General features: G+C 39.7%; 1 protein-coding gene across 2 annotated transcripts in view; it reads right to left on the bottom strand.

The window, feature by feature from the left end:
- The window catches only part of ATP8A1 (ATPase phospholipid transporting 8A1), a 608,814-nt gene that overhangs the window by 174,523 nt on the left and 407,656 nt on the right, over positions 1-26,635 (bottom strand). For both annotated transcript variants that reach the window (XM_053704008.1, XM_053704009.1), the window contains one exon: positions 23,088-23,260. In XM_053704008.1, the coding sequence (XP_053559983.1) occupies positions 23,088-23,260 (173 nt within the window). The remainder of the gene's footprint in view (positions 1-23,087; positions 23,261-26,635) is intronic.

The following is a 26,635-nucleotide window of genomic DNA, read 5'->3' as shown; positions in this document are numbered from 1 at the left end:
ATTCTTACATTTGGTCATCACTATCAGATAGCATTCTGACGCTGACAAACTATTGTTGGTATTATGTATTTATTTCTATTTATTTTCATTCACTTTGATGTGGATTGTTTTATTACATCAATTTTTTGCATTAGAATTGAAAATGTTTGATTCATTGAACCCCCCTCTTTTATATACTGCTGTTGTAACATTTTAGTGCATTGGTGTATGTCTATATTTGCATCTGCATTTATATATCCATTAGAATTTAATTTCTAAGTTGGTGTTTGCTCTTTATTTTTGAGCGTTTATGTAGGCACATGGATTTAGATATACTTTTAATGCACTTATTCCTGTACATTGTCCTGGTTTAATGGTTTTATATATTTACATATTCATTATTGCTACTATGGTCTTCCTCTATTTATGTACTAATGTATAATCAAATTTCTATGAGGTCCGAATTGGTGTATATACATATTTCCCTAGTTCAACACAATAATGTGGTATTAATGAGTTAAAGTTTGTGTGCATGTAGCTTAGTAGGCGTTTTTGTTTCTTAATTGTTTCACCTATCAGGTACTGCGATGCCTGTTTTAAAAATCACTGTTGTGCAAAGCAGAGCATGCTATGACTATGGCCACCATGGCCGAAACATGTTAGCAGCTGTGCGTTGCCTACCTATGCGCTTGGGATGCCTCCCAATTTTTAAAGATTTCAAATGAAAGATTGATTTTATTCTACAGCAGCTCCACATCTTCGTATTTCTTCTGTGCCGCTACCAGCTACGGAACCACTGTGCCCGTCTGGTCGGGTCTTTTGCAGTTAGCTCAGGTACCTTGCTCCCTGTGGTGCTCCCTGTGGTTCTCCCCCCCCCCCGCACATACGTCATCTCAGACGTCAGTGGAGCCTCACTTCCGGATTCCGGAGACACGTGTGGAGCGTGAATGCCGGGGACCAGCTGATTCAGCTGCCGAGTGAATCTCGGCTGGTGGAGGACACAGACACAGTCGGGCCAAGGAAGTAAAGGAGCCTTAGTGTCCTCTCCGTATCTACACATATTGTCTTTCAAGGTATTTTACTTGTAATGCTGAGGTAGAGGGGGGGGGAGCAAGGACAGTGCTTTTGTACAGCAATGAGGTCCTGATGAATATAATTATTGTATTATTCTCATTTTATACAAACTATTACAGTGTGCCTATTCTCTTTTGATTCATAACACACACACATAGATATATAAATTGAAGCAGAAATAAGCACTCACTGGTCTTCTGGCATCTGTGACAAAAGATATTAATTCAAATTGTGACGTTTCGGGACTGACAGCGTCCCTTCCTCTGACAAACATCCTTTTCTGTTTCAGAGTAAATAGTACATACCAGCACTATTTTAAAATAACAAACACTTGATAGAAGAATAAAACTACATTTAAACACCAAAAAAACTCTTAACCATCTCCGTGGAGATGTTGCCTGTGCAACGGCAAAGAGAATGACTGGGGTGGGCGGAGCCTAGGAGGGATCATGTGACCAGCTTTGCTGGGATTCTTTGCCATTTCCTGTTGGGGAAGAGAATATCCCACAAGTAAGGATGACGCCGTGGACCGGACACACCAATGTTGGAGAAATGCTGATATTTAAAGGCCTGTGTCCCTTCCCCTTCCTCTCAGGGCTACCAATCACTGATAGCCAATAGTGCTAGTGAACATATCAAAATGGTAATTAGAATTGAGCAACGTGTAAATATGCTTGAACAGCATGTAAGTGAAGTGATCAGTGCGTAGCACTGTGTATGTCAGACCAGTGAATGAGAATAAGCTTGTGCATCCTCCACACTAACAGTAGATGATTAGCAAACTATATTGTATACCTAACACAATAACAGTGATGTCACTGCCATATGTGCAACAAAACAAAGAAGCTAATAGGCCAAATTGGCCGCCACCTATCTCACTGATAGGCTGATGACAAAAACAAGTTGACCGGACAATAATCCTCACACTGAGGTCTATGTGATCCACTGCATTCCGTATTGCTTTTATAAACTCATAGCTAACACCGCATTAGGGACTCACCCTCTGTGTAATTTCAGCAAGATCATCTAGCCGCTCACTGGAGATCACAGTAGCGTTGGTGCTGTCACGCCCCTCTTAGGCCCCCTTTGCCAATCATCAAGGAAGGCAAACCCCACTACGCCAAAATAATCAGGCTGTCACGCCCTCCTGTCATAATGTGAGCCAATGGAAACCAAAATGAGCACCATTAACTTACCGTTCGCATGACATCAAAGAGTTATAAATTTTACCTACAGACATTAATCAAAACTCTCCATCATTATACTGTGTTCCAATTCAGACCCTTAATGAACCTGTGGTGCATGAAAATAAACCTAACACTACAAATAAATACATAACAATGAACCTACAAATACAAACCTCTATAGTAATAACCTTGCGAACCACTTTGACACTATAGCTACTACTGCTATGTGATGTGATAAAACAAAAATAATATCATGCGTGTAAAGCCCTACACAGACTCCTATAAACCTAGGAGGGTATGTGTTAGAGAGTTGCAAATAATACCTACAAACATTAATCCAAAACTCTCCATCATTATACTGTGTTCCAGTTCAGACCCCTAAAAAACCTGTGGTGCATGAAAATAAACCTAACACTACGAATAAATACATAACAATGAACCTGCAAATACAAAACTCTATAGTAATAACCTTGCGAACCACTTCGACACTATAGCTACTACTGCTATGTGATAAAACAAAAAATAATATCATACAATTAAAGCCCTACACAGACTCCAATCCACCTAGGAGGGAATGTGTTACACCATGAATATAGTCACTGATAAGGATGACACTGAAACTGAGCTTCAAAATATAGATGGATTAAAGACCTTACACAGGCTATAAATCCCATAGGGAAGCATACAATACGACGTGTACTTAATAGCCGGTAAAGATAACACTAAAAAGGGGCATCCACATAGAGAAGATGTCCCTCTTAACATTGCCATAAGTTAAAGTACAGCCACCGCGGCGGATCACACTCGCCACCCATCACAAGCACACAAAGCACAACACACACACACCCTCTATGTTTCTATAGTGTATTAAAAACAAACGATAAAAACATGTACCCCCAGTCTTATGCCAGCCACAGCACCGACTAAATGCATAAACAGTATAGGTGTATAGTACCTATGTGGACAACATGTAGGCACAGAGATATAAATTTAGAAAAAAAGTCTAAAAATTTAAGAATTACAGTAACTCTAGCATAAATATAGCCATTGGTCAAGAGACAAACTCAATGGTTAGGGACACAAGTAAACATTGTGTATTCAGAGCAACTTGCGGACAAAAAAATTATTTGTTGGTTATTATCAAGAATGTTTGTTACACCAATATGAATACCACCTATATGCTGATGATACCCAAATCTATCTTTCCTCTCCTGATATCTCTCCCTCTTTACTCAACCAGATTTCTGACTGCCTCTCTGCAATTTTCTCTTGGATGTCTTCACACTACCTCCAACTCAATGTGTCCAAAACTGAGCTGCTTCTTATCCCCCCTCTTCGAGACATCCGACACCTGACATTTCTCTGATGGTTGGAGACTCTATTCTCAACACCTCACCCCAGGCCCGCTGCCTTGGGGTCACACTAGACTCAGAACTCACATTTAACCCACATATACAAACGCTTACCAAATCCTGCCATTCACACCTACGCAACATTTCCAGAATTTGTCCCTTCCTTACTCAAAAAACTACAAAAATACTTATTCATTCCCTCATCCTGTCACAGATTGATTATTGCAATCTACTCCTAAATGGCCTTCCAAAACACCACCTCTCCTCCCTCCAATCTATTATGAATGCTTCTGCTAGACTCATCGACCTAAGTCGACGCTCTATATCAGCTGCTCCGCTCTGCCAGTCTCTACACTGGCTCCCCATACACTCCAGAATACAATTTAAAGTATTAGCCCTAACCTACAAAGCACTCAACAGTCTAACTCCCAACTATATTTCCTCTCTCATCGTGAAATATTCCCCATCCCGTCCTCTTCGATCAACCTCTGACCTACGTCTCTACACTCCTGTTATCACTACATCCCACTCCCGCCTCCAAGACTTCGCACATGCTGCTCCTGTCCTCTGGAACTCTCTACCCCACTCCATTAGACTGTCTCCAACCTTGTATAGCTTCAGACGATCCTTGAAAACCCACCTATTCAGAGAGGCTTACCATCTCTCCTCCATCCCGCATCCAAACCAAACTAATACATGTACATGAACTGCCTGACTCACTGCTGCAAATACAACCGATGTAACAAGCCACCCCAACCTTATGTCTCTGCACCCTAAACCTATAGACTGTGAGCTCTCCGGAGAAGAGCCCTCTTCCTCCTGTGCTAGGATTTGTTTAGTTTTGTTATGTTTTGTATTTTATCACAAATCTTTGTCATTGTATACCCCTATCATTGTACCCAGCGCTACGGAATTTGGTGGTGCTATACAAATAAATGATAATAACATTAAGTGGTCACCGACCCTGCCCAAGGAGACACCTCCTTAAAGGGACAGTCAAGTATAAATTAAACTTTCATTATTCAGATAGGACTTTTAATTTTAATTGACTTTCCAATTTACTTTTATCATCAAATTTGCTTTTTTCTCTTGGTATTCTTAGTTTAAACTAAACATAGGTAGGCTCATATGCTAATTTCTAAGCCTTTGAGGGCTGCCTCTTATCACATGCTTTTTAAATCTCTTTTCAACACAAAGAGACAGAAAGTACACATGGGCTATATAGATAACACTGTGTTCAGGCACAGAAAGTTATTTAAGATCTAGCACAATACAATGCTAAATTTAAGACAATAGATAATAAACAGTCACAGTCATGTGATCAGGGGGCTGGAAGAAGGTTCCTAGATACAAGGTAATCACAAAGGTAAAAAGAATATTAATATAACTGTGTTGGCAAAATTAAGGAGGAGTTCCGGAGGAGGAGCCTGCGTTCAGGTTGTGCAACGCAAGCACCTGTGTCCTGCAGGTAACCCACTGGCGGTGATTTCCCACGCGCCAGGGCCCTCTGCAACCGAGGAGAAGAGACCTGCATCCGGCTCGAATTGTGTACCGAGCCCCGAGGGATTCCCGTAGCGCCTGTCACCTGCGCTGACTTAACACATCTTAACTCAGAAGCCCCACGCAGGACATCGCGTGCAGGAGCTACTCTGAGCCTCATCACCTTCAGCGGCAGTCCCCCCTCTCCCACCGAAGCTGCGTGAGAGGGGGTAGATAGCCCGAAGATATCTGTCTGCATAGAGGATATCGAGCACTTTTACCTGTTCTCCCCCCCACCGGTGCTGCGCGGGGGGGAGAAGAAACAGCTTCTTTGAACAAGCACAGCACGGTTTGTTTACAGCCCAGGAGTGTGTCCGTTTGGCTCGTGGTCGGGTCCGGTGGGACCGGCGGGTCTACAGGCAACCGTCTCTTCACTGGCTTGCTGCCTAGGGTCCCTCCTCTGCGATTACTACATACTTCCCAGAGTCTGGAGCTTTGGAGGAAGGGGAGTAGAGTCGCCATTGTGTCTTGTCCCTCTGGCTGTAGAGGCCGGCCTTCATCTATCTGGCAGACGTCGAGGCTGGTCACGAATATCGTGGGGCTCCAGCCCATTCTTAATGAGTAACGGATCTCTTACTCCCCTGTGAAAGGTCAGTAAGCACAACTCTCTCCCACTCCCGGGACACAATCATCTTACCTATGCTCAGCGCTCCTAAGCACACAAAAGAACAATGGCTAACATTGAAGGTGATAATCTGGAAAGAGGGGTGAGTGCAGAACAGCTGTAAGCTTGGTTCTTTATTTTATCCTACACACATGTACTCTGTGAGCGATACCTGTTCTAAAGGCACCTAAGGGTTTGTTGAGCCTTTTTTTTTTTTTTCCCCCTGCTAGCTGTTACCCCTAAGATAAAAATGCAAAATTAGATTGGAACTATAAACAGGCGCAAACTGGGGTTCTAGTTCCCTGCTCAATCTTCTCACCCTGTAGGAGAAAGCAGAGGTTTAACTTGATAGTAAAATTCCTTCTCAAAATAATTCTGTTTGAGTTAAGATCTGTATTTGCTGGGAGTCAGTGTCCTAAGGCTTGGAATTCCCTGGGAAAGTCTTATTTGCCTAAAACTAAAAGACATTGCCCTAAAAGGGTGACCTGGGACTTTGTAACACTACTTGCAAGTATTTGAGGAACACTACTGTGTAAAAATAACTGGACAAGACTTGGTCACGGCCCAGGGGGCACTACTCCTCTTAAATCCTTATTCTCTAAGGCACAAGGATAACATGTTAAAGCTTTGTTAAGATAAGCATTCTCTAAGCCATCTGTTTTTTGCTAGGAGTAATTATCAATGGATTACAGGCGTTATGTTTTGATGTATCAAATTAGTTAATGGCTCTGAAGCATGAGCTGTTAAAATTATATTGGAAGTATAAAAATTTTCTATTTTTTTATGCATACAATGTGAAGTTGATCAATATGATTCAAGTTGCTGGTGATTATTAACGCACTTTCTCTCTTAATAGAGAAGAGTCCCATATGTTTTAAAGGATCATTGCTATCCTTAGGGGTAAACTGATCTAGGTAAAGCTAATATTACTTTGTGCATACTGTATTCCATTAGGGACATCTAAGTTAAGAAGGTTCCCTTTGGGGAAAATCTTGATCGACCAAAAGGTGTATTAAATTATTAGAGGGCTCTGTTCTAGTCAAAGCGTAGCAATCTTATAGTTCATTCTCTGGGAGAGAATAACCCTGGTCGGCCTAGATCACTTTTTTTCTTCACAGTCACTATTAGAACACTTCTCCTATATTTTTCCCGGACCCTTCACTTCTTTCCTTCCCCCTCCCCCCTTTCCCCCCCCCCCCCCCCCGCTTAGGCACCTATTCACTTGAGTTCACTGGGATTTTATCACTTTAAGGCACAGCACATCTTTTTCCCCCCAGGAGGGAGGGAAGGAGAGGGAGGAGGAGGGATTGATTATTTTGTTCTCTCTCCCCCATTCCTCCTTCCCTTCCCTTTTTTCCTTTTCTCCTCACTTTTCTTCTTAGCCGCACTCATTTATGGATAGATTTTTAAATTCACCAACCACTCACAAAAGCACTCCGCCGGCCATGGCTTCCAGAGCTAGGGAAAGGAAGAACAAAGCTCCGCCAGAAACCTTAGTTGAACTGCACCCTGAACCTAGCTCTGCCAGAAGGATCAGCGTGGGTACAGACTCGCAAGGGCTAGTGAATAGTATCTTAGAAGCCTTAAACCCGAAATTTGAGTCACTCAGGATAGAAATAAAACAAGACCTAAATTCGCTATCTAATGAGGTTAAGCAATTTAAGATGAGAATCGAAGAAGCGGAGCAAAGAGTCTCTGATCTTGAAGATCTCACATCAGTCCAAAGCACCAAAATACAGGCAAATACTAGTTCCATTAGAGAATTACAGAACAAGATCGAAGATCTAGAAAATCGATCAAGAAGGAATAATGTCAGGATAATTGGGGTCCCTGAATCTTCAGATTATTTAGATCTTCAGAAATTTGCAGCTGAATCTCTCCCCAAACTGCTAAACTTTCCACAAGAACTGCTACCCTTAATAATAGAGAGAGCCCATAGAATAGGGAGACTTAGGGATGTAGAAGGAAATAAATCTAGGCCCAGACCTATAATTGTACGATACTTGAGCTACCAAGATAAGCTTAAAATCATGCAATTATCCCGTAAGAATTTGCCTGTGCTTTTGGAGGGGACTAAAATATCAATCTTTCAAGATTTCGCATATGCCACCTCTCTGAAAAGAAGAGAACTCACCCCAATATGCGGCAGATTAATTAAAGAGGGTATTTTCGCCACTGTACTATATCCGGCTAAACTTAAAATAGAATTTCAGGGCCACTCAAATTTTTTTGAGACCGCTGCGGAGGCAGAAATGTTTTATACGGAAAAAGTTGCTAAATAGGATAACAGGATTCTTGATAATTTAAATGTACTCAATCACATTTCTGATAAGCAAAAGTGAATGGCTCTATAGTTTCATCTGTTTTCTTTTTTTTGTACTAAGTTTTAAGGAGAATTATTCTTCTGGGGACGGGGATGGGGGGGGCAGTATATTTTTTTTCCCTTTTTAATTTTTTTTTTTTTTTAAAGTAACGTCTAAAAAAGGAAAATTGACTCTAACGTCCTGGAATGTCGGAAGTATCTCTTCTCCAATAAAGCGCAAGGCAATAGTCTCGCAACTGAGGAAATATAACGCCGATATATCCTTTATACAAGAGACTCATCTTAATGCGGAAGAATCAGTTAAATTGAAAACTTCCTGGGTGAAAGAGGTATTTTATGTACCTAGCATTGGTAGGAAGAGGGGAGTTGCTATCTTACTGGGGAAGAGGTTAACTTACGAAATATTATTGAAATACTCTGACTCAAACAGTAGAATCCTAATTTTGAAAATTAAATTGGCAAATCTCGTCTATATACTTTGTAACATTTATGCCCCCAATAATTTTGATTCTAACTTTTGGGACTCAGTTCAAACTAATATTCTACAAATGGGGGAAGGAAGTGTCATACTGGCAGGGGACTTCAATATGGTACCACAAATACCTATTGATAGGCACAGGGGGAAAAAAAATATCTGCTTGCAATCTAAGAGAGACAAGTTAGAGGCTAGAATGTTTAGAACTTTAGAGAGTAATTTGGCTCTTAAAGATATATGGAGAATACAACATCCAGATCAAAGAGAATTTATATGTAAGGCCAGAAACGCTAATTCCTTTTCAAGAATAGATTTATTCTTAGTTAGTGATAAAGTAATAAAAATAGGTTCCACCACTAAGATTGCACAAATAACCATCTCAGATCATGCTCCAATCTTAGAGATCCCAATTCGTGGTAAAATGTATTCTTCACGGCGGATCTTCCCAAAATTTTTATCAAATAATTTAAAGTTTAAAAATTGGCTAATGAATAAAATGAACGAATTTCTCTCTTTAAATTTGGGTTCAGTCAATAACCCAAACTCTCTATGGGAAGCGGGCAAAGCTGTAATGAGGGGGGAGATCATTGCATACATGGTCAAGCTAAAAAAAAAAACTAGTCTTAGAGAAAATCAAGCACTGAAAGCCTTGACCAATTCTTATAATAGATACTTAACTCATCCCACCCCTTTAAATTGGAGACGATATTCTGCTGCCAAGGGAGAGAGAGATACCTTATTGACCCATAATATGGTGCAAGCTGACTTAAAATCTAAAGCAAAGTTCTATCACCATGGGGACAAAGCCAGTAAATTTCTGGCCAAATTATATAAGAATATACAAGGGAATTCCCCAATCGACTCACTTTTAGAATCTGACTCTTTGATCAATGACCCGAAAGAAATACTAGAAACTTTTTTAGATTATAATAAAGGGATTTACTCCTTTAAGGAGTCCGACTTGGTAGCTTCAAGAGATTTCTGGGAAGGCCTGGACCATCCAGTACTTGGTGAAGACGCAGTAAATAAAATTAATGCCCCCATATCGGATCAAGAGATCCTTCAAACCATTAAGGAACTGCGGTCAGACAAAGCTCCTGGGCCGGACTCATTGCCTAATGAGTTTTATAAGATGTTGGCACCGATTGTCACTCCCCATTTGAAGACACTCTTTAATTACTTTTACATAGAGAGGAATCCCATTTCTACATATTTCTCTGCCTCTACTACGTCACTAATCTTAAAACAAGGTAAAGACCCTCTAAAAAAGGAGGCCTATCGGCCCATAGCATTACTTAACTCCGATTACAAACTATTGACCTCGATCCTAGCTAAAAGATTACAGAGCGAGATTGGGCCTCTCATTAACGAGGACCAGGCGGGGTTTCTAAATAAACGCAACTTAACAGCTAAAATCAGAGAACTCTTTCTGATCCTTGATTACTTCAACAACTCTGAGAAAATACCATCTCAAGACCAAGTGGACTTGGCGGTAATAGCGCTAGACGCAGAGAAGGCGTTTGATTCAGTACATCATCGGCATATTCTGTCTTCCCTGCAATCTTTAAGGATAACTTTGTATACTTTATTAAAAGTCTTTGTGAAAACTCATCAACCAAACTTTCTATTAATCGGCTAGAATCTGGTCCAATTAAACTTCAAAGGGGCACCAGACAAGGCTGCCCCTTATTTCCTTTGTTGTTTGACCTAGCTATTGAGCCTCTTGCCCTCAAAATAAGAAAAGATCTTCAAGGCATAAAGATAGGGTCAGTGGAACAAAAAATTGCTTTGTATGCCGATGACGTACTGGTCTACGTCTCAAATACTAGATTTAACATCCCCAAATTACTCTCTATCACAAACTCTTTTGGAGCCTTTACGGGATACAAAATTAATCTTGCCAAATCAGAGTTAATGTGGATTAGGAAAAGTGAGATATCTATGACTGATTTACCTTTTAATGAGGTCAGATCTCACTTTAGATATTTAGGCATCAATGTCTCGCCAAATCCACGAGAGTGGTATGATCTTAATATCTCTCCAGTCCTAATCAAGGTAAAGGAATATATGAAGAACTGGCAAAATTTTCCCCTCTCATTGACGGGTCGAATTGCTCTTTTCAAGATGTTCTTCTCCCTAAGATCCTTTTTCCTTTGCAAAATGTACCAGCCATCTTGAAAACTAAAGACTGGAAGAGTCTATGTAAGGCTCTTCGGTACTTCTTATGGAGGTGCAAAAGGCCCCGAATTTCGATTACTAGATTACATCTGCCTAGGAGGTATGGTGGCATGGCTCTACCAGATCTCAGCAGCTACAGCTTGGTCTTTCTAGCACAAACTGTATTAGATTGGCTATTAAATAAGAATTACTTCACGAATAATACTCTTGAAATAAATATATTATATCCATATAATCCCACAGCCTTAATTCATTGCCCTTTGCATCTGATTCCTAAGGAAGTGAAATGCCTTAGTTCTATATACACAATATTACAAGCTTGGAGAAAACTAGGATATAAATTAGGCATAGATCTATCCATCCCGAAATTTCAAGGATTATGTGGCAATCCGGAATTTCAAAGAGGTACCCAATCGCAGGTCTTCCAGAAATGGAATAGTCTCGGACTGACTTACCTCACACAATTTATAAACCAAGAGGCTTGTCTAATTAAAACCTTTGAGACCTTAAAACAGGAATTCAAACTAAGCAATAAAGATTTCTTCGCATACTTACAGGCTAGGCATTATCTTTCTTCACTTATCAACAAATATGGTTGGTCTTGGTCTTGGGGGAACTAGATAGTTGGCCTATCCTTGTTAAAAACAACCTATTCTCCATTTCAACCTGGTATGACCTGTTGGTCAGCCAGAAAGGTGAATTTAATCTAGATTACATAACGCAAAAATTGAATTTATTGTCTCAAGACTTAGACATCGGGCCCAACCAGGTTGAAAAGTCTATAGTTACGATAACACAAACTACCTTATCTGCTAGCTGGAGGGAATCACACATCAAGTTACTATATAAAACCTATTACACTCCGCTCAAAGGATTCAAATGGCATAATTTCAACTTTAATGTGTGCCCAAAATGTTCGCTCCCAGCGGCGCACTTAGTCCATATGATCTGGACCTGTCCTCGATTAACGCAGTTCTGGCGGAAGTTAGAATTTTGGCTTACTAGGGCGTTAAAATTGCCTTCTCTCTCTCTCTCCTTGGCAGAAGTAGTCTTCTTTGTTGAATCCCCTTCCACTCATAACTCTAAAAAAATAATAAATATGACAATTTTGGCCGCAAGGAATTTAATCCTTAATAAATGGCGAGATACCTCAACTCCGAGTATATCAGAAGTTAAAAATTACATGAAAAAGCAATGCGTTATTGAGCAGTTGGATATAACTCTGACTTCCGAAAGAGAAATAACTCTCTTTTTCCAGAAATGGGCTAGATTCATTAAAATCTTCCCCCAGAAAGAAATAGATAATCTAATATACCCCCTTAGAAACTCCGAGACAGTTTTACTAGGGCGTTGGTAAAAAAGCCCCCCCCCCCCTTTTTTTTTTCTCTTCTCTGTGGTGCCCTTCCCCATGTCCTTTCCCCGTAGATGCTGAATAGACAACGGTCGAACTGAAATCCTGTTTAGAAAATTGATGGCTTTAATTATTTGTGTACTCTAAAAAAAAAAAGAAAAGAAAATTTTTTGAATTCTATTATGTTATACTTTGTTTACAAGCCACTTATTCACATTCCATCCTTAAGTTCTATAACATGAGACCTCTTCTTTTCCTTGTTTTTTGTATATGTATTTTTGCTGAGGATTGGTGATTATTCTTTATGTTGCAAATTTAACTAAAACTGAATAAAAAGTATCTTTAAAAAAAAAAAATATATATAACTGTGTTGGTTATGCAAAACTGGGGAATGAGTAATAATAACAATTCTATGGTTGACTGTCCCTTTAAGTATCAGCCACATTGTCAAGAGTGGACCTAGTGTTCACTCAACTTGTATACAGCTATCAGATATGCCTGATACCGTCAATGAATGGAGCAAGAGGACTCTCATAAGTAACACTGCCACTCAGTGTGAACATTGAGTCCTCTGGGGGTTAAAGTGCCAAGTTCATAGATCCATCTGGATTCTTTCCGCAAGAGCATCCTTGCTCTATTGCCCCCCCTCCTAGGGCTAGGCACATGATCTATTATACGGAACCTAAGGTCAGTCACAGTGTGGCCCGCGTCAAGGCAATGATGAGCCACTTGTTGGTCCGATTTCCCATTAGAGATGGCTGTACAAATGCTGGACCTGTGGTTAGCCATTCTTGTTCTGGCGTCATCTGTATTATTGCCTGTATAGAATTTCCCACACGGACAATTCAATAAGTAAACAATAGATAGGGTGGTGCACGTCAGGAAGAACTTGAGCTCATACCTCTTCTTGGGATCAGGATGATGAAAAAGTGTGCCTGTGAGCATACTATTACAGGTCACACAAATTGTGCACCTGAAACATCCTCGTTTCTTCTTCAACCAAGTATGGTGTGAGGTATCTGGCATGATGTCAGTTTTCATAAGAACATCTGCCCCTCCTGTAGGCTATACGTGGAGCATCCCATCCCCTGAAGGGTAGTGTAGGGTCAGCCTCAAGCAGTTTCCACTCATCCCTGACTGCTCTGGTGATCAAGTAGCTGTCAGGTGTATACGTAGTAACAAATGTCACCTGTTGTTTCACCTTCTTTGCGTCATCCCTTTTGGGTTCCATAGCCAAAGCACGCATCGTAGATAGATTCTTCTTCTTATAGCCCCTATTGAGGAACCTTTGTGACATCTCATCTAGTTGTAAATTACAGGTCTCTACATTGGTATTGTTCCTCATAACTCTTTGGAACTGTGCTTTTGGTATATTTTTAATCAAAGATGGGTGATGGCAACTGTTTGCATGTAACAATAAGTTACGGTCTGTGGTCTCACGGAACAAAGTTGTACCTAATCCATCCTCGTCTTTGAAAACACGTACATCAAGGTACAGTATATATATATATATATATATATACACACACACACACACACACACAAGTATGTGCAAAGATATATGTACAAATTCTAGCATTAATAATCATTTATAAATAAAATAACATGAGATAAAAGCATATCATGACTTCTAGAAATACAAATACACATTAATGTATGTGAAAGTATCATATAACAAATAAATATAAAAATAACTTTCTATGAGATATTGTTTGTTGAGGTATAAATCAAGCTATTTCTTGGACATTAACAGATGAGAAATAAAAGATTAGCTTTAGAGAAATGTGCTTGTTCGTGGACATTAATGAAATTGTATAAATAAAGTTGTGAAAAACATGAATAACCGCGACATCGATGACTGTTAGTTTACAACACTCCGATGCTCATCGCACCGTACTTGACGCACATGTTTTTGACGTGTTTTTTTTATAAATAAGGGCATTGTATGTAGATTCGCTGCTGCAATGTCTGGCGAGCATTTTGACGCCTGCAAATGCACCGAGATTGACGCTTTGATAAATAAGCCCCCATATGTTTTACAATTGTAAAAAAACAGTTAAATACAAATAACTTTTGGTATGTTTTATCAAATGTCCTGAGAATTTTAGAATATGTTTGAATAGATAGATTAATGTATTGTGGGACGTTTGGGGGAAATTGGTTAACATCTAAGTAAAATTTTGTACGTTAAGCCACATTAAGCTCCCCAAAAAGCAAGCTTAATGTTACTCATTTGCCTTGTGGGAAACCAAAATCCATGAAACTTCTAGGATAGGTTTGGAAAGGGAAAAAACATAATTTATGCTTACCTGATAAATTCCTTTCTTCTGTAGTGTGATCAGTCCACGGGTCATCATTACTTCTGGGATATTACTCCTCCCCAACAGGAAGTGCAAGAGGATTCACCCAGCAGAGCTGCATATAGCTCCTCCCCTCTACGTCACTCCCAGTCATTCGACCAAGGACCAACGAGAAAGGAAAAGCCAAGGGTGAAGTGGTGACTGGAGTATAAATTAAAAAATATTTACCGGCCTTAAAAACAGGGCGGGCCGTGGACTGATCACACTACAGAAGAAAGGAATTTATCAGGTAAGCATAAATTATGTTTTCTTCTGTTAAGTGTGATCAGTCCACGGGTCATCATTACTTCTGGGATACCAATACCAAAGCAAAAGTACACGGATGACGGGAGGGATAGGCAGGCTCTTTATACAGAAGGAACCACTGCCTGAAGAACCTTTCTCCCAAAAATAGCCTCCGATGAAGCAAAAGTGTCAAATTTGTAAAATTTGGAAAAAGTATGAAGCGAAGACCAAGTTGCAGCCTTGCAAATCTGTTCAACAGAGGCCTCATTCTTGAAGGCCCAAGTGGAAGCCACAGCTCTAGTAGAATGAGCTGTAATTCTTTCAGGAGGCTGCTGTCCAGCAGTCTCATAAGCTAAACGAATTATGCTACGAAGCCAAAAAGAAAGAGAGGTAGCGGAAGCTTTTTGACCTCTCCTCTGCCCAGAGTAAATGACAAACAGAGAAGACGTTTGTCGAAATTCCTTAGTTGCCTGTAAGTAAAATTTTAGAGCACGGACTACATCCAGGTTGTGCAGTAGACGTTCCTTCTTTGAAGAAGGATTTGGGCATAAAGAAGGAACAACAATCTCTTGATTGATATTCCTGTTAGTAACTACCTTAGGTAAGAACCCAGGTTTAGTACGCAGGACTACCTTATCCGAATGAAAAATCAAATAAGGAGAATCACAATGTAAGGCTGATAAATTCAGAGACTCTTCGAGCCGAGGAAATAGCCATTAAAAATAGAACTTTCCAAGATAACAACTTTATATCAATGGAATGAAGGGGTTCAAACGGAACGCCCTGTAAAACATTAAGAACAAGGTTTAAACTCCATGGTGGAGCAACAGTTTTAAACACAGGCTTAATCCTGGTCAAAGCCTGACAAAAAGCCTGGACGTCAGGAACTTCTGACAGACGTTTGTGTAACAGAATGGACAGAGCTGAGATCTGTCCCTTTAATGAACTAGCAGATAAACCCTTTTCTAAACCTTCTTGTAGAAAAGACAATATCCTAGGAATCCTAACCTTACTCCAAGAGTAGCCTTTGGATTCACACCAATATAGGTATTTACGCCATATCTTATGGTAAATCTTTCTGGTAACAGGTTTCCTAGCCTGTATTAAGGTATCAATAACTGACTCAGAAAACCCACGTCTTGATAAAATCAAGCGTTCAATTTCCAAGCAGTCAGCTTCAGAGAAGTTAGATTTTGATGTTTGAAGGGACCCTGTATCAGAAGGTCCTGTTTCAGAGGTAGAGACCAAGGTGGACAGGATGACATGTCCACCAGGTCTGCATACCAAGTCCTGCGTGGCCACGCAGGTGCTATTAGAATCACTGATGCTCTCTCTTGTTTGATTCTGGCAATCAATCGCGGAAGCAACGGGAAGGGTGGAAACACGTAAGCCATCCTGAAGTCCCAAGGTGCTGTCAGAGCATCTATCAGGACTGCTCCTGGATCCCTGGATCTGGACTCGTAACGAGGAAGCTTGGCGTTCTGTCGAGACGCCATGAGATCTATCTCTGGTTTGCCCCAACGTCGAAGTATTTGGGCAAAGACCTCCGGATGAAGTTCCCACTCCCCCGGATGAAAAGTCTGACGACTTAAGAAATCCGCCTCCCAGTTCTCCACTCCCGGGATGTGGATTGCTGACAGGTGGCAAGAGTGAGACTCTGCCCAGAGAATTATCTTTGATACTTCCATCATAGCTAGGGAGCTTCTTGTCCCTCCCTGATGGTTGATGTAAGCTACAGTCGTGATGTTGTCCGACTGAAACCTGATGAACCCCCGAGTTGTCAACTGGGGCCAAGCCAGGAGGGCATTGAGAACTGCTCTCAATTCCAGAATGTTTATTGGCAGGAGACTCTCCTCCTGACTCCATTGTCCCTGAGCCTTCAGAGAATTCCAGACGGCACCCCAACCTAGAAGGCTGGCGTCTGTTGTTACAATTGTCCAGTCTGGTCTGCTGAATGGCATCCCCCTGGACAGATGTGGCCGAGAAAGCCACCATAGAAGAGAATTTCTGGTCTCTTGATCCAGATTCAGAGAAGGGGATAAGTCTGAGTAATCCCCATTCCACTGACTTAGCATGCACAGTTGCAGTGGTCTGAGGTGTAAGCGTGCAAAGGGTACTATGTCCATTGCCGCTACCATTAAGCCGATTACCTCCATGCATTGAGCCACTGACGGGTGTTGAATGGAATGAAGGGTGCGGCAAGCACTTTGAAGTCTTGTTAGCCTGTCCTCTGTCAGGTAAATCTTCATTTCTACAGAATCTATAAGAGTCCCCAGGAAGGGAACTCTTGTGAGTGGAACGAGTGAATTTTTCTTTTCGTTCACCTTCCATCCATGTGACCTTAGAAATGCCAGCACTAACTCTGTATGAGCTTGAAGCTTGTATCAGAATGTCGTCTAGGTATGGAGCTACCGAGATTCCCCGCGGTCTTAGTACCGCCAGAAGAGCACCCAGAACCTTTGTGAAGATTCTTGGAGCTGTAGCCAATCCGAATGGAAGAGCCACAAACTGGTAATGCCTGTCTAGGAAGGCAAACCTTAGGTACCGATAATGATCTTTGTGAATCGGTATGTGAAGGTAAGCATCTTTTAAATCTACAGTGGTCATGTACTGACCCTCTTGGATCATAGGTAAAATTGTCCGAATAGTCTCCATCTTGAACGATGGAACTCTTAGGAATTTGTTTAGGATCTTTAAGTCCAGGATTGGTCTGAAAGTTCCCTCTTTTTTGGGAACCACAAACAGATTTGAGTAAAACCCCTGTCCCTGTTCCGATCGTGGAACTGGATGGATTACTCCCATTAACAAGAGCTCTTGTACGCAGCGTAGAAACGCCTCTTTCTTTGTCTGGATTGTTTACAATCTTGACAGATGAAATCTCTCTCTTGGAGGAGAGTATTTGAAGTCCAGAAGGTATCCCTGAGATATTATCTCTAGCGCCCAGGGATCCTGAACATCTCTTGCCCAAGCATGGGCGAAGAGAGAAAGTCTGCCCCCCACTAGATCCGATCCCGGATCGGGGGCCCTCAATTCATGCTGTTTTAGGGGCAGCAGCAGGTTTCCTAGTCTGCTTGCCCTTGTTCCAGGACTGGTTAGGTTTCCAGCCTTGTCTGTAGCGAGCAACAGCTCCTTCCTGTTTTGGTGCAGAGGAAGTTGATGCTGCTCCAGCTTTGAAATTACGAAAGGAACGAAAATTAGACTGTCTAGTCTTGGCTTTGTCCTGAGGCAGGGCATGGCCTTTACCTCCTGTAATGTCAGCGATAATCTCTTTCAACCCGGGCCCGAATAAGGTCTGCCCTTTGAAAGGTATATTAAGCAATTTAGACTTAGAAGTAACATCAGCTGACCAGGATTTTAGCCACAGCGCCCTGCGTGCCTGAATGGCGAATCCTGAATTCTTCGCCGTAAGTTTAGTAAGATGTACTACGGCCTCCGAAATGAATGAATTAGCTAGTTTAAGGACTCTAAGCCTGTCCGTAATGTCGTCCAGAGTAGCTGAACCAATGTTCTCTTCCAGAGACTCAATCCAGAATGCCGCTGCAGCCGTGATCGGCGCAATGCATGCAAGGGGCTGCAATATAAAACCTTGTTGAACAAACATTTTCTTAAGGTAACCCTCTAACTTTTTATCCATTGGATCTGAAAAAGCACAGCTATCCTCCACCGGGATAGTGGTACGCTTAGCTAAGGTAGAAACTGCTCCCTCCACCTTAGGGACCGTTTGCCATAAGTCCCTTGTGGTGGCGTCTATTGGAAACATTTTTCTAAATATCGGAGGGGGTGAGAACGGCACACCGGGTCTATCCCACTCCTTAGTAACAATTTCAGTAAGTCTCTTAGGTATAGGAAAAACCTCAGTACTCGTCGGTACCGCAAAATATTTATCCAACCTACACATTTTCTCTGGTATTGCAACTGTGTTACAATCATTCAGAGCCGCTAACACCTCCCCTAGTAATACACGGAGGTTTTCCAGTTTAAATTTAAAATTTGAAATATCTGAATCCAGTCTGTTTGGATCAGAACCGTCACCCACAGAATGAAGTTCTCCGTCCTCATGTTCTGCCACCTGTGACGCAGTGTCTGACATGGCCCTAATATTATCAGCGCACTCTGTTCTCACCCCAGAGTGATCACGCTTACCTCTTAGTTCTGGTAATTTAGCCAAAACCTCAGTCATAACAGTAGCCATATCCTGTAATGTGATTTGTAATGGCCGCCCAGATGTACTCGGCGCTACAATATCACGCACCTCCCTCTGAGCGGGAGATGTAGGTACTGACACGTGAGGCGAGTTAGTCGGCATAACTCTCCCCTCGTTGTTTGGTGAAATTTGTTAAATTTGTACAGATTGACTTTTATTTAAAGTAGCATCAATACAGTTAGTACATAAATTTCTATTGGGCTCCACTTTGGCATTGCAACAAATGACACAGGTATCATCCTCTGAATCAGACATGTTTAACACACTAGCAAATAAACTTGCAACTTGGAAATACAATTCAATTAGAATAATATTAAAACGTACTGTGCCTTTAAGAAGCACAGAAGATCTATGACAGTTGAAAATTAATAAATTGAAACAGTTATAGCCTCAATCCTTGTAAACAACACAACTTTAGCAAAGGTTTAATCCCATTAGCAAAGATAACAAATTCTGAAAGCAGGAAACAAATTACAGAATAAACGTTTTTTATCTCAGTCAAACTATAATTCTCACAGCTCTGCTGAGAGAAATTACCTCCCTCAAAATAAGTTTTGAAGACCCCTGAGCTCTGTAGAGATGAACCGGATCATGCAGGGAATACAATGAGTTGCTGACTGAAATATTTGATGCAGTAAAAGCGCCAAAAAAACGGCCCCTCCCCCTCACACACAGCAGTGAGGGAGAACAGAAACTGTCAGAAAAACAGATTAAGCAACTGCCAAGTGGAAAAATAGTGCCCAAACATTTATTCACTCAGTACCTCAGTAAATGAAAACGATTTTACATTCCAGCAAAAACGTTAAACATAATCTCTAGTTATTAAACAGCTTTATGTATTTCTTACAGTGTAATTCTAGTGAAGTACCATTCCCCAGAATACTGAAGTGTAAAGTATACATACATGACATTATATCGGTATGGCAGGATTTTCTCATCAATTCCATTGTCAGAAAATAAAAACTGCTACATACCTCTATGCAGATTCATCTGCCCGCTGTCCCCTGATCTGAAGTTTACCTCTCCTCAGATGGCCGAGAAACAGCAATATGATCTTAACTACTCCGGCTAAAATCATAACAAAAACTCTGGTAGATTCTTCTTCAAACTCTGCCAGAGAGATAATAACACACTCCGGTGCTATTTTAAAATAACAAACTTTTGATTGAAGATATAAAACTAAGTATAATCACCATAGTCCTCTCACACATCCTATCTAGTCGTTGGGTGCAAGAGAATGACTGAGAGTGACGTAGAGGGGAGGAGCTATATGCAGCTCTGCTGGGTGAATCCTCTTGCACTTCCTGTTGGGGAGGAGTAATATCCCAGAAGTAATGATGACCCGTGGACTGATCACACTTAACAGAAGAAACTGAGTTTGTGCCAAGTTTCAAGGCAATTGATTGATGTTTAGGTGAATTTTGATACATTAAGCTCTTTTTACATTAAGCTACTCATTAAATGTTTTAGGATTGTAAAAAAATAGTTAAATGTGAATAACTTTTATATGTTTCATCAAATGTCCTGAAATTTTCAGAATATGTTTGAATAAATAGATTAATGTAGTGTGGTAAGTTTGGGGGAAATTGGGTAACATCTAAGTTCAATTTTGTACGTTAAGCCACATTAAGCTCCCCAAAAAACAAGCTTAATGTCACTCATTTGCCTTGTGGGAAACCAAAATCCATGAAACTTCTAGGATAGGTTTGGAAAATGACAAACTGAGTGTGTGCCAAGTTTCAAGGCAATTGGTTGATGTTTAGGTGAATTTTGGTACATTAAGCTCTTTTAACATTAAGCTGTTCATATTAAATGCTTTAGGATTGTAAAAAAATAGTTAAATGTAAATAACTTTTGGTATGTTTCATCAAATGTCCTGAAATGTTCAGAATATGTTTGAATAAATAGATTAATGTATTGTGAGAAGTTTGGGGGACATTGGTTAAGATCTAAGTTTAATTTTGTACGTTACGTCACATTAAGCTCCCCAAAAAACAAGCTTAATGTCACTCATTTGCCTTGTGGGAAACCAAATACCATGAAACTTCTAGGATAGGTTTGAAAAGTGACAAACTGAGTTTGGGCCAAGTTTCAAGGCCATTGATTGATGTTTAGGTGAATTTTGATACATTAAGCTCTTTTTACATTAAGCTGCTCCTGTCCTCTGGAACTCTCTACCCCGCTCCATTAGACTGTCTCCAACCTTGTATAGCTTCAGACGATCCTTGAAAACCCACCTATTCAGAGAGGCTTACCATCTCTCCTCCATCCCGCATCCAAACCAAACTAATACATGTACATGAACTGCCTGACTCACTGCTGCAAATACAACCGATGTAACAAGCCACCCCAACCTTATGTCTCTGCACCCTAAACCTATAGACTGTGAGCTCTCCGGAGCAGGGCCCTCTTCCTCCTGTGCTAGGATTTGTTTAGTTTTGTTATGTTTTGTATTTTATCACAAATCTTTGTCATTGTATACCCCTATCATTGTACCCAGCACTACGGAATTTGGTGGCGCTATACAAATAAATGATAATAATAACATTAAGTGGTCACCGACCCTGCCCAAGGAGACACCTCCTTAAAGGGACAGTCAAGTATAAATTAAACTTTCATTATTCAGATAGGACTTTTAATTTTAATTGACTTTCCAATTTACTTTTATCATCAAATTTGCTTTTTTCTCTTGGTATTCTTAGTTTAAACTAAACATAGGTAGGCTCATATGCTAATTTCTAAGCCTTTGAGGGCTGCCTCTTATCACATGCTTTTTAAATCTCTTTTCAACACAAAGAGACAGAAAGTACACGTGGGCTATATAGATAACACTGTTCAAGCACAGAAAGTTATTTAAGATCTAGCATAATACAATGCTAAATTTAAGACAATAGATAAACAGTCACAGTCATGTGATCAGGGGGCTGGAAGAAGGTTCCTAGATACAAGGTAATCACAAAGGTAAAAAGTACATTAATATAACTGTGTTGGTTATGCAAAACTGGGGAATGAGTAATAATAACAATTCTATGGTTGACTATCCCTTTAAGTATCAGCCACATTGTCAAGAGTGGACCTAGTGTTCACTCAACTTGTATACAGCTATACAACTTTTATATGTTTCATCAAATGTCCTGAAATTTTCAGAATATGTTTGAATAAATAGATTAATGTAGTCTGGTAAGTTTGGGGGAAATTGTGTAACATCTAAGTTCAATTTTGTACGTTAAGCCACATTAAGCTCCCCAAAAAACAAGCTTAATGTCACTCATTTGCCTTGTGGGAAACCAAAATCCATGAAACTTCTAGGATAGGTTTGGAAAATGACAAACTGAGTTTGTGCCAAGTTTCAAGGCAATTGGTTGATGTTTAGGTGAATTTTGGTACATTAAGCTCTCTTTACATTAAGCTGTTCATATTAAATGCTTTAGGATTGTAAAAAAATAGTTAAATGTAAATAACTTTTGGTATGTTTCATCAAATGTCCTGAAATGTTCAGAATATGTTTGAATAAATAGATTAATGTATTGTGAGAAGTTTGGGGGAAATTGGTTAAGATCTAAGTTTAATTTTGTACGTTAAGTCACATTAAGCTCCCCAAAAAACAAGCTTAATGTCACTCATTTGCCTTGTGGGAAACCAAATACCATGAAACTTCTAGGATAGGTTTGGAAAGTGACAAACTGAGTTTGGGCCAAGTTTCAAGGCCATTGATTGATGTTTAGGTGAATTTTGATACATTAAGCTCTTTTTACATTAAGCTGCTCACATTAAATGTTTTAGGATTGTAAAAAAATAGTTAAATGGGAATAACTTTTGGTATCTTATGAAATGTCCTGAAATTTTCAGAATATGAAAAACATTTTCACACTATGTGGTTGACAACATTCCTTTAGAAAATGGTTTATATACACACACACACACATATATATATATATATATATATATATATATATATATATATACACACATATATATGTGTAAATAAACCATTTTCTAAAGGAATGTTGTCAACCACATAGTGTGAAAATGTTTTTTATTTAAAGATGAAATGCTCCAAATGACATTATAAAAAATCCACCAGATTGTCTCTAATGAAAAGTAGTGATAAGTCGAAAAGGTAAAGTCCAATATATGTGTAATCACAGTACATAAGAAATATTGGGAACTATTGAAAAGTTAAGTTACAAGATAAGACTAGAAAAATAGGTCAAATATGCAACTGTACATAGTTACCTGCAGCATATAACTGCTTTACATGAAAGTGCAAGATCTAGGAAATACTGTCGTACTCCAAATGTTAAAGCATACTTCAATGATTTCCCATCAATAATTAAAGCAAAGTCATTTTCCTTTCTCAGAGAGTCGCCAAGATTACTGCAGTGATGACTTAATACTTCTCGAGTGGTCTATAAAGATAAAACATTAATGAAACATTTGAGTGAGCTGCTCACATATGATATTTCCATCAATTTTCTATTGTTGCAGTGAACACGAATATGCTAATTTAAAAGGTACAGATGAATCATATATAATAAATACAATATAATATTAAAGATATAGTCAAGTCAAAATTAAACTTTCATGATTCAGACAGGGCATGCATTTTCAAAGACATTCCAATTTACTTTTATCATCAAATTTGCTTTGTTCTCTTGGTATTTTTTGTTAAAAGCTTAAACTAGGTTGGCTCATAAACTGATAGCTAAGTTGTTAAAACCACCTCTTAGAGAAACAGTGCTAGTTCAGGTTTAAAATTAACATTGTGCTCATTCCTGTAGAGTTTATAAGTCAGCATTCACTGGCTAAAATTAAAGCCTGTCAAAAGAACTGAAATAAGGGGGTAGTCTGCAGAGGCTTAGATACAAGGTAATCACAGAAGTGAAAAGTATATTAATAAAACTGTTTTAAACAAACATTTTCAAGCAGACTGTCCCTTTAAAGAACACTAAAGCCCCAAATTCAAATAAGAAAATAATTAAAATGTGTTTTACATTTTAATTAGCAGCAAAGTCTATCTAAGCCCTACCTCAATTTTGACAAGTTATTTAATAAGAGATTGTAATCTGATAAATCAGGAAAGCTTGCCATAAGCACTTTGCTAACCAAGGTGAAAATACAAATTATACTTACCTGATAAATTTCTTTTTCATGATTGTGAGAGTCCACTAGCAGGAGGCAAAACACACCCCAACACACAAGGAAATAAAACCCCTCCCACTTTCCATAATCCTCAGTCATACATAAAACCAAGCAGATGAGGAAAACAGAAAAGCAGGAAAGATGAAGAGGGGCAAAACAAGTACTGCCGCAACCTGAACAAAATAAAAGGGTGGGGCTCATGGATTTTCACTATCTTGAGAAAAAAAATCATCAGGTAAGCAAACATTTTGATTTCTTTCATTACATGGTGAGAGTCCACAAGACTTATAGATATAGATTCCCACACGTGATGTCTAGTGGACTCACCATCTTGAAAGAAATGAGTATATCAGGTAAGCATACATTTTGTTTTCTCTCATTAGATCAGTGTTTCCCAACCACAGTCCTCAAGTACCCCCAACAGTCCTGGTTTTCATTATAGCTGAACCCGTGCACAGGTGAAGTAATCAGCTGATCAGTAACCAACCTGCTCTCATCCATCAGCTGATTATTTCACCTGTGCGCTAGTTCAACTATAATGAAAACCAGGACTGTTGGGGGCACTTGAGGACCACGGTTGGGAAACACTGCATTAGATAATGAAAGTCCACAAGACATCACATGTGGCAATCTATAACTAAGCAGTGAAGTCCACAAGTTCAATGTGAAATAGGGGGGTATAAATAGTAAAGGCAGGACTTTCCAGCCAAAAGCAGCCTCAGAAGAAGCATAAACATCAAAGTGATAAAACTTCAAAAAAGTGTGCAAAGAGAACCAAGCAGCTGCCTTAAAAATCGGATCAACAGAGGCATCATTATAAAGCCCAATAAGTGGCAACTGCTCTAGTAGAATGCCCAGTAGTGCTCAAAGGGGGAGCCTTCCCTGCGACCAATTATGCCTTACAAATTAAGGCTTTAAACCAGCGTGGACCACAAAAATGAAAAAAAAAAACAAGAAAGAGAAGAAATCTTTAGTATCTTATACATAATATTTTAGAGATCTCACAACATCCAAATAGTGAAGACGATGCTCCTTAGAGTTCTTAGGGGTTGGACAAAAAGATAGAAGGCACAATTTCCTTGTTAGTAGTATCTGTAAATACTACCTTAGAAAGAAAAGATTAGCTAGTAAGAAGAACAGCCTTAATCTGATGAAAAATCAGAAAAGAGGATTGCATGCCAAAGCTGAAAGCTCAGAAACCCTTCTTAACAAAGAAATAGCTATTTTAGCAATTTTCTTGTGAAAAAAAAAAGAGCAGAAACCTAACCCTTCAGAGAACTGGCTGACAAACCCTTTTCTAGAACTCCGGTAGAACTCAAGAACTCTAGTGATATCCCTCATGAGTAAACCAAGCAAAAAAAGTTTTCCAGACCTTATGATGAATAAGTCTGGTAACAGGTTTCCTAGCCTGAATCAAGGTGTCAATAACCTTGTTAGAAAAACCTCTGAGACAGAGCTAAGTGTTCTATTTCCATGCCAGCAAATTCAGAGACTGTAGATCTTAAAGGGAGATTAAACATTTTGAGATAGTAATATAAAATGATAAATTACATACATAAACAAAAGTCTGCATTATACTTTCATTATTTATTTTGTCCTTTTTTTCCCTGTAATTCCATTCTGAAATTGTGAGCTTTTCAGTTCCTGTTAGAAATGGAAGTGCAAAACACTATTATATTCCACACGGCCATTGGTTGCACACTCTAGTGACCTATTTATAACTGTCCCTAATTGGCCACAGCAGAGAAAGTAAACTAAGTTACAACATGGCAGCACCCATTATTTTATATACACTAAAATATTACAATTATTTTGTCAAATTTTAAAAACTAATGAAACTTAAAAAATTACATCCATATGTTATTCTCAGACTAATCTTTTCTTTGAACGCACCATTCTATCTAGCATTCATTTAGTGTTTAATGTCCCCTTAATAAAATAAAGGGCATTGAGAGACAAGATTCTTTCTTAGAGGATGCCATGCTGAAACAATCAGAATTGCTGAGGTTTCTTCCTGCTGGATTCTGGCAACACTAATGGAGCATAAATGTAAATCAAGTTGAACAACCAAGGAAACACTAGGGGATCTATGACACTTACCCGAGAGTCCCGAGACCTGGCATAATACTAAGGCAGTTTGGGATTCAAATAAGAGCCCATGAGATCTATCTCTGGCAGACCACATCAACTCAGGATTTGGTCTAAAACTTCCTGATTCAGAGATCATTAGCATGGGTGAAGACACTGGCGACTGAGAAAGTCTGTCTCCAATTGTTCACACCTGGAATGTGGCTAGAAAAAATTCTTTGATGATGGTGCACTGCCCAACAGATGATGCAGGACACATCACTCAATGCTAAGGAACTGTAAGCTCCTCCCTGATGATTGACATAAGCCACTACTATGATGATGTCTGACTGGAAGATTAGTGTGGGAGTTCGGGCCAGCTCTGTAGAACCCTAAAGATTGCACGGAGTTCCAGAATATTTATTGGCATCCTCATCTCCTGAGGAGACCAAACTATATGAGTTCTCTGAGACCCCCAGATTGCACCCCAACCTAACAGACTGACATCTGAAAATAGAGGGCTCGAAGATAAAATTTGGCAAATTAAACTGCATTTGAGGTAGCCACCCAAAGAC

Source organism: Bombina bombina, chromosome 2, assembly GCF_027579735.1.
Source record: "Bombina bombina isolate aBomBom1 chromosome 2, aBomBom1.pri, whole genome shotgun sequence".
In the NCBI taxonomy this organism is placed as follows: Eukaryota; Metazoa; Chordata; class Amphibia; order Anura; family Bombinatoridae; genus Bombina; species Bombina bombina.
Note: the sequence above shows the minus strand (reverse complement) of the source record. Positions and strands in the feature narration are given on the sequence as shown.